General features: G+C 30.1%; 1 protein-coding gene across 2 annotated transcripts in view; it reads right to left on the bottom strand.

Annotated features, from left to right (window-relative positions):
• The window catches only part of LOC106459198 (zinc finger FYVE domain-containing protein 16-like), a 55496-nt gene that overhangs the window by 25923 nt on the left and 19644 nt on the right, over positions 1 to 9929 (bottom strand). The window contains exons 4-9 of one of the 2 annotated variants that reach the window (XM_022385632.1): positions 8642 to 8808; positions 8234 to 8333; positions 6850 to 7131; positions 3553 to 3699; positions 2197 to 2346; positions 918 to 971 (exon numbers count right to left, since the gene is read on the bottom strand). In XM_022385632.1, the coding sequence (XP_022241340.1) occupies positions 918 to 971; positions 2197 to 2346; positions 3553 to 3699; positions 6850 to 7131; positions 8234 to 8333; positions 8642 to 8808 (900 nt within the window). The remainder of the gene's footprint in view (positions 1 to 917; positions 972 to 2196; positions 2347 to 3552; positions 3700 to 6849; positions 7132 to 8233; positions 8334 to 8641; positions 8809 to 9929) is intronic. The other variant, XM_013918796.2, reaches the window with a different exon arrangement.

The following is a 9929-nucleotide window of genomic DNA, read 5'->3' as shown; positions in this document are numbered from 1 at the left end:
TTTTCTTTACTTGTTTGTTTTTTAATGTAGTACTTCAATAGACTAAGGAAAGTTGTATTTATAACCAAGTTCTAAATACAACGAGATTCCAACTGTAATATTTATTGGTTATCTATTACTGGCTGGTAATTCCTGTTTCACCCTGTACTTAAAATTTTAAAAGGAACATCAAATTTCTGTAAGAAAGCTAATTTCAAGGGATAATGATAACATCATTTATACTAGAATTATGTTTTTTAATTACTACTAGTTATTAATAATACATATAAAAGCAGATAAACCATTTGCAACTATGTTACCTCAGCAAACTTGGTTGACACCATTGTTTTGGTTTTTGAGTTATCATGCAATAAAAAAAAGAACAAGAAGAAATTCAAACTATTTACTATGATATTTACAGACATTCCCAGAACTTGTGACTCAGTTATTACATAGATATTGTTATAAAAGGAAACACTGTAGTGTTGTAAAGTTCTGATGACCTGTTGAGGAGATATTTAAAATACCATTTCAATGAACAACCTGAGCTATCCCTACATAGGCAGTGCTGTCACCTGCCCGATGAAAATGAAGATGCTAAAGAGTGTTAGGTATTGACAGAGAAAAGATGTACATACAGGTTTAAAACCTCTAATTAATACAAAGCTGTTTCAATGAACAATCTGAGCTATCCCTACATAGGCAGTGCTGCCACCTGCCTGATAAAAATGAAGATAATAAAGAGTGTTAGGTATTGACAGAGAAAAGATGTACATACAGATTTAAAACCTCTAAATAATACAAAGCTGTTTGGCTTGAGATAATATACTCTTTTTATTAACAAATGTAACATTAAACTATCTAACATCACCACATCTACAATATGTAGTTGTTCATCCTGTAATTCAAAACTAACTGTGCAATAAACAATGCCTCACCTTGCATCCATTTCAACAGATGGTTAATGTCTGGCTTATCGTCACTGGTAACATCTGTAAAAGAGCAAACAAGTCACTGCTGCAATAAATTTTTCTGTCACACACACGTACACCTCTAATCTGAAATAGTTATTGATTGGAAAAAAAAAAGTTTCTTGACAGATCATTAGCTGACAAGTGTTATAAGATTTATAAAAATGAACAGTTAGAAATTTTAATTAATGCATCTTAGAATATAGGAATAAATTTTACGACATTTTAGAAAATCATGTTATTAAAGCCATACTGTAAACTGTTCATGGTAAATGTTTTGTGAAGAAATTCAAAGTTCACAAAATTTACAGTGTGTGTATGTGTGTTATTTACAGCAAATCCATATTAGGCTATCTACTGTGTCCACCTAGGGGAATCGAACTCCTGGTTTTTATGTTGTAAATTCATAGACTTACTGCTGCCCCAATGGGGGATATTTGTATTGTGCCTAGCTAGAATGATTAAAAAGTAGTGATAATATATGGGCTGAACACTTCCAACTTCAAATAAGTATTTAATGTAAACAATGTTAAACTTAAGTATGTAGCATAAGGTGTACAGATTATTAGTAATCTGATTTAAAAGCAGGAAACTGGGCCTTTTTAAATGTTATTCAGTGTTTATATTTAACATTTGTGAATTAGTTCATTATGTAACTTGAATGTTTTTAACAAAATATATCTGAGCATATTATATGGGTAATGAATGTATTGTTTGTTTGTTGATAAGCACAAAACTACATAATGGGCTATCTGTGCTGTGCCTATCATAGGTATTGAAACCTGGTTTTTAGCATTAAGCCTTCTGACTTACAGCCGAGTCACTGGAAGGTGTAAAAAAAAATCTGGTACTGTTAGGCTTAGTATTCTAGGCATAAAATACTAGAAAAAAAGTTTAGTATAATGTTAACATGACTACTTAAATGGTAAGTTAATTTTATCTTGTTAGAGGTTATTCAACTGTAGCTCAAGTCTAGATGAACATTTAGACCAGTACAAATGTCAGTTTTGTACTCACGTAATGACAGAACCAATTCAGCTGGACAAAATCCATAAAAAAACACCTGTCAGGTATTACTGTATTTAAGTACTTTAGCTTTGGTTATTTATGATACACATTATTGGATGAATACTTTCACTGAGGGTAAAGAAAAACAGAGCTAAATAATGTTCCTACTGATTCAAAGCAATAACCACTTGCACAAAATATTAAAGGGTAAAGTTTTAATCTAATTTCTGTAGTATACCTGCAGGTAAAAATATTGGAGGTAAAGGGCCATCACTATCTGATATGACAATTCGTCTTCGTCTCAAATCCTGACCAGATCCTTTCTTTCTTCTTCCAGAAGATAGTACAGAACTTCCACCCGATGATGGTTCAGAGCTAGAATCGCTTACTGAAAAGATTGACTTGTTTAGAGTGGCTGATATATAATATAAAAATACTATTATCTCCACAAATAATAATTCTTTAATTAACTTATTTCAAAACTACTACTTTTCACACTTACCAAAACCATTGACAAAAATTACCTAAAAAGTATCACACGTCCTATAGACATGAGATTTGGAACTTACCCCTATCCCCTCGATAAAAAACAACAAACAAACAAACAAACCAAAACACTGAAGTCAAACAAAATTACATACACCAAAATGTGACTGAAACATATGATTTTTTTTTAAATTGTCTATATTCATTGTGAAGCAGCAAATACTGAATAACCTTTGAATTGAAGAGAAATACAAGTGATTCACTATTTCAACAAGTAATCTTACGTTTTTTACCATTCACGAGTTTTGAATATAAATAGTACAAGTCTCCTTCCAAGGATTAATCCAGTTACACCAACTAAGCCCAAATATTGGTTCATTCTCTAGAATATTCTCTCTTCTACATGTTCTCATTGTTGAACATATGTTATGAATGTTGCAAAACAAGGTGAAAGTAAAGCTTTATTTTCCTATTTTTTTCATGATAAATGATAAACAACCATAACATAAAACAGTCACATTATATCAAAAGATTACTTATCAAATTACCATTTACCACTTGGATAATTGAATTTAAATTGAAAACTTAAGATTATTAAAACAAAGTAAAAACCCATGGATGTTTCCACAGTAATAAACTTTACTTTTCATATAAAAAAAATTATTTCACAAAGAAACATGAATATTTCAATGCATCAAACCTCATCATTACAGCTTGAAATGCCAACTTTAACACGTAAAACCTGTACTATGTTTTGTTAATCGTGTCCATTCAAAATGAAGCTTGTGCGTAGATGACAGATACATTTAACAGTCATAAATGGTCATTGACACATGGGATATAAAGTACATCCTCAACATCTTTAGAATTATGTATTATTAATACCTTTTTTTTAAAAACACGACTTTAAAATCAGAACTGTGACTGCTTGTGCTACTGAAATCATAAAAGCAGTTAAAAAACAGAAATTGTATGGTTCATCTTCAACTTATCAACTACTGGCTGGAATAGAAGGATAGTGACTATATACATATATTTAAAGAAGTGCAATATATACATCTTCAAATTATTATGCAAGACGTGATATGAATATTTTAAACAAACATACCAGTAACCTTCTTCTGGACACGACCTTGACGTCTGAATGGTATGGCACGGTAATCTGGTGGATTATCAAGATCTGTCAAATCACCTCCAGGACGGATACCATCAGAAAACATTACCTGTTTGGGTTCTCCTCGAGGTTTATCTCCTGCTGGTATAAACCAAACATACAGTTAGATGTGGTTTTCACTGTTGACTGCTCCAAGTGCCAAGTATTTTCATGTTAAGATTAAAAATACCTTTCTTTATCTAAAAATTGTGAAATCAATTTTTTTATAATCTCTAAAACCTCCTACATAAATATCAAACTTTTTTTTCAGTAAAACTTTATATTTTATCTGTTATTTTCTTTATCCTAACTCTGTATCCATTCAATCAATTTTATTGACCTCATAGCCACTATAAAAAATATGAAATCTAAATTATGCTTTTATTCTTTCTAGAATGACTGCAAATTGTAACATGAAACTACAACTGTTTATTGTAAATAGCTTAAAGTTTGTAACAGTACACATCTGTACATAGGTAACTTTATTGTCTTTTGAACCATATCTAACTAAAAATGCTAACACACAAGCTGTAAATCACTTGGTAATTGTGTAGCTCATATTACCTTATCAAATTATGTAATGCACGAGCTACTTATGAGCATATCTTGTAAAGAATTTTTATTATTATTTTTCATTACCTTACCTAATGTAACCTAAAAAGTTTCTAATTTTTTGACATTTTAATTACTTTTACTATAATAAAGAATACACATGAAAAACAAGAAATACAGTAATTACCTCGGGCCTCTTGTTTATTTGCTGTTATTGACTATTGATGAAATTTAACCCAACTTTTCTTGTACGATTGGTACTACTACACTAAATTTTCATTTAATTAAATAATGCAACTCAAAACTATAACTATAACTATCATATAATTTATCTGGTTTTCTAACTATGCAATAAGAGCCTTTAAAAATTCAACTAAGATTGTTGATGTGAATACTGTGAGAAAACGTTTCAAATTGAAGGCAAAACAGACAATGCTCTGTAAACAAATAAGACTGAAGGCTATAAAAAGTATCCTTTTCCTTAGTAATATCTATATTACAATGATAATTTACATTCAATTCAATACTTTTCAGAGGGATGGTAAGTAAATTAGAGAAGGGGGGAATACCTAGAGAACTAATGTCACAATTCTCATACTAGAAGAGATTGAAGATTTTTAAAAAATTTCCGTATAAAATTAAGAACTTAAAACATGTATAATATTAAAACTTGGTTCATTAACTATGTTTTTATACCATGTTTATTCATATACAATGAAAATAAAGCAGTTTAATTAATTTTTGAATGTACCTCTCTAAAAAGGTCATGACATGTACACTTTGACGTAGCTGTAGCAAGAGGATTAAAGTGAAACCACAAAATACTGTATAAATATTTGGTTCAATTCGAAAGTACTTGATGCAAACCAAAGTCCAACTACATCATTTGACTAGGTGACTATATCAAACCAGATATGAACAGCGAAATCCTGCTTTTTAAAACGCTAGTCAAAACAAGCAACTAAAACAAATTATTTGCTAAAATTAACTAACATACAAAGTTTCTAAAAAATATTTTCAGTAACTTTTTTCATAAATACAAAACACATTTCACTTCTCGTGCTATAACATTAAAATTACAAAGACTTGCACAGTAAACCTAATGATATAAAATAGAGGAAATTTTATAGAAGTTTTTAAAAGGTTGCCACAACAACATAGAACCTCTACATGAAATAACTCAAATAACTTTACTTATCAAAAAAGTACAACATGAGATATTACAATTTAAAAATAAGCATTGAACTAAATTTATTTCTCAATTTTTACAGCTATTACATTAAATCAAACTACGTGTCCAAATTTAGTTCCAATCAACTTTATGTATACATAATCCTATTCAGACTATGATTTATGTTTTATATTAGCATAAAAGCAAAAAGTAATTTGTAATCTTTTTTTAAATTATAATTATGTAAATAATACTATATTATTCTTAGATAGTTTTTACGAAACTGAAATATTAACCTGATTGTTATCATAAGATGTATTAGACTATGCTGTACAATGCTTATAAAATCAACTGTGCCATAAAAAAAATGTTATTATGAATGACTCTTTAAAACAGTCTACTTTAGAAGAACTGGCTCAGAATCACATTTATTTTGTTAGGTTTTACTAAAGGCAGACATTTCACTACATCCACTTTTTGTCCTCAACAGAACTTAGCTAAATGAAGCTAAATGCAAATGAGCCAAAACATCAATCCTGTCAAGACATACCCTCAATTAAAAGCAAAAAATAGACTATCTGCTAACTATCAAAAGCCTAGAGCAGTATCAAGGTTAGTTACTTATTTGTAAATACTAAACCAAACCTATCAAAAGTTGTTGGTTTGTCATATCATTATTTACTTTAAAAAGTTAATTATTTAAGTACCATCTTCTAGTTTTTCTTATGTTTATTTGTCAAGTTTTGTATGTACATTATAAATGTAAACCGATAAAGAGATAGACTAGGCATTCACTGAACAAAGGTTAGTCCTAGTGAAATCTTTTTTCATAGAGCAGAGTTTGCCTTAAAGGATGCATTTATTTTGAAAAAAAAAGGATCATATCAATACTGCACAACTGCTCTTTGAATTGGGCATCAAAACTCATTAGTAAATCACTGTTTTAAATGCATGTTTCAAAGACAAAAATGAAGTCAATGTTTAGGGTATTAGTCTTTCTGTTTAACAGTATGAAACATATTAAGCCTTAAAATAAGTACTCTGCATTATTTAACGTATGTCATATCTTGAGCTGTACCATAACATGTATCATGAAATGACTTAATGCTATTCTCTGATAGACTGTTTAGGCAGAGTATTCACAATGAAACTAGTTGAATGGATGACAACTGCGTGTTGTAGAAACAAAAGCATAGAGGACAAAGTCTTCCATGGACCTGAATAAGAAAGGCGGAAGTCTTTTGAAATGTCGTCCTCTATATTTGTGTTTCTACAACAAATATCAACTAAGACTTAATGCTAGTTTTCTAAGGAATTACATATGTCCATAGGGCAATTGTTCTTTCAGCCCATATCCTAAATTGTGTCTAGCTTCAATACTTATAGTACAAATTATATATCTCTGGAACTTCAAATAATTTTTTAATTGTGTTGATATTTAATTTAATACTTTGACAAGGCACTAGTACATGGATGTTAGAAGCAACAATAAAAAGGAAGTAGAAGTGCCTAAATATAAGACTCCTTACCTCTTTTAAGAACTCCTATTGGTACCATTACTGTAAGAGGGGGTCTGTTTTCACTTCCATTGTCTTGCTGCAGAGGTGAAACAGTGGAACAATATTCTTGAGGATTGTTAGGGTCTGGCTGCCATCTTTCTTCATCCTGTACAGTTGACTCACAAGGTAGAAAACCTGGAGATGTTGGTGCAGAATTGGATCCAGAATAAAGAGGAGATACAGCTATGCTGCCTGTTCCAGGGTTGGGACTTGCTGGAACACTGCTACCAGTCAGCCTCTCAACTGCTTGAACTATAATGAGGAAGCAAATAACACTTATGGTTAACTTGTAATCATTGTATCATATTCCATTATGGGAAACTACACTTTTGCTCACACCTAAGGCAGCTGCAACACAGCATTCTGACATGTCAGTTTGTAGAATGTCAAAATCAAGTTAAAATTAATCCAAACTTAAGTGCCTCTTGAAACATGTTTGAGGCACAATTGTACAAAATGTGTGTGCTGGAACACAAAACTAGCAGATTTATATTAAAGACACATAAAAGAGAACCTTGATTTATATTCTTCCAGGCCTCTTCAAATTTGGTAGTGGAGTAAATTACTAACATTCAATGTACTTCTATCTATCTATCTACGAAGTGCAAAAGTTTCCAAAAAATACCATAACTGAAATATTAAAATCTGTTATTAAAATGAAAATAAGTTTGTTTGTTTGTAATTAAGCACAAAGCTACACAATGGGCTATCTGTGCTCTGCCCACCATGGGTATCAAAATCCGGATTCTAGCACTGTAAATGCACAGACATACTGATGTGCAATGAAAATAAGACTGTCACGAGAAGAAGGATTTTGACAAAATTATTATCTGAAGTAGGCCAAATGTCAAGAAGGTAAACAATAGGATTTCTCTCCCTCTCTCTCTCTTTGTTTTGTGGAGCCTGCTGCTTTTCAAATGATTATGAATGAACTATCTTTTAGTTTTTTACAAAGAAATATTAAGTGTGTAATTCTTACAAGTTCCATTTGTGACTTAAACTTACAACTAAATTCATTTCAAAAATCCAAACTTATACTTCTTTAAAACTATTGTTTTGGAGTGTCTGTTATTCTTCAGATACAGTTCCATTACAGAAGGGTTTTAAAAAAAAAACAGAGATACTACAGAAAGATAATAATGATCAGATCTGTCTGGAATGCCACTCTACAATAACTCTAGTTTTAAAAACTAATTAACAAATTCAAGTAATTCAAGAGACTGACCAGTTATTTTCTTTTTAAAACTTTATTTCATGCATTTTAAACTATTATAAAGTTTAATGATATAAATTAAAGTAAATTTTATCCTTTAAACACATACTAAGATTTAATTTGATGAGTAGAAAAGCATACCTTTATTTAAGACTGCAAGACAGTTATGACACACCCTTGCTTCTTTGTTAACAAGGCAAACGAGACGTGCTTTCTGATTACAGCAGTGGGCGCACAACACCTGAGAGAAAGTCAAATACAAAACTGTTAGCTTTTATGTTAATATAAAATAGGGATAAAAAATATCCTGTACAGTCTCAATGCAGAGAATTATAGCACTGAACAGACAACGTACAATCATGAAGAGAAAAGAATTAAAATACCATATATCTAACAGGTTCATAATCAGAAAAATGTAAAAAGTAACACTTAGGTTTGAGACTTAAACGTAAAGGATAAATGATAGAAAATAAATATGACATAAGACGAAAAAAAAAATCGTAACCAGTTCTTTTAAGGATAAATTGTTTTTGTTATTTAAAAACACACCTTTCCACAGGCTCTACAGTGGTGTCTTCTTTTGATCATTGTAAACCTAGTTTCACAGTGCATACAGCTTGGAGCATCAGTATCTGGTATCCAGAAAGGCTTTACTTTTCCTAGCATTTGTTCTTCTTCACTCAACATAGCAGACAGGTTTTGTAAAGATTGTTCCTCTACAGAAGCACAGAAATTATACGTACTTAGAAACTTTTTTTTTAGTACAAGTACCAATGAATACCTATAACTTCATATAACTACTTACTCACACACACGCACAATTTATTTATAATCTAAAAAAATACAAATGTTGGGCATGAACATTTTCAATTATAATAATCAAGTAAAAATGTCTATAACATTCTAAATTTTGTTTGAGTTTTCGATACACACACACACATTATGTGTACTGTCAAATTGTTTTATATAGTGATGAGAAATATATTGGTATCAATAGACGTTATCATTAAACTATTGCTTATTATTCTTAAATGAATTATCAAAATTATCGTCACTTTATGATACAGTACAAAAATGAGCCAAATCATCTTTAGGACTTTATTTTTTTATCCATATTAAACTGAATCACATTGTAACTTGAGCCAACATCTGTAGTGATCTTTTGTTTTAAGAAATATTTGAGTTAAAATGTTCATTTATCATGCCCTTCAAATAGCTCGTCTTTACAAAATACTACCAGTTACTTCAATAATAGAAGAATAAGGTGTGCAAAAAAAGTGTTGTTTCAGTAACATGCCTTTCAAAGTGTATACTTAATAGCTGTATTTTTCACTTTATAGAAAGATTTCATAATATTTTCTAAAATTTTAAACTAGAGTTACAAGTTACATAAAAATAAAGATTACGTACAACCAGTTAAAAAACATAATTCTAGTAACAAACTTGAATGTTTTAATGAAAAGTATTTAACCATTACAATTTCAAACTTGAAACCAAAGCTTATCCACACTGTGTGAATATTGAATATTAAATTTCTAGATTTTTGAGAATAATAATAAAAGAAATATTTCTACAAGCTAACTTAGCAGTTGAAAAAAATATTTAGTAAACAATAAGCAATATACGTGCATACATTCACAATTAAGGTGCATTAAGTAACTGAATTTCTAGGATATGTCTACTTGATAACATTAACCATTACCTTAACACCTAATACAAACTGACAAGAAAGTTTCTTCTCAACTATGAATTAAATAGAAGTCTTTGTACTATATGGAACCATTTTTGTTTTATTTGAAACTTCATTTAGAATACATTTTTGACATGTGAGAATTCT

This window comes from Limulus polyphemus, unplaced genomic scaffold (assembly GCF_000517525.1).
Source record: "Limulus polyphemus unplaced genomic scaffold, Limulus_polyphemus-2.1.2 Scaffold573, whole genome shotgun sequence".
NCBI lineage: Eukaryota > Metazoa > Arthropoda > Merostomata > Xiphosura > Limulidae > Limulus > Limulus polyphemus.
Note: the sequence above shows the minus strand (reverse complement) of the source record. Positions and strands in the feature narration are given on the sequence as shown.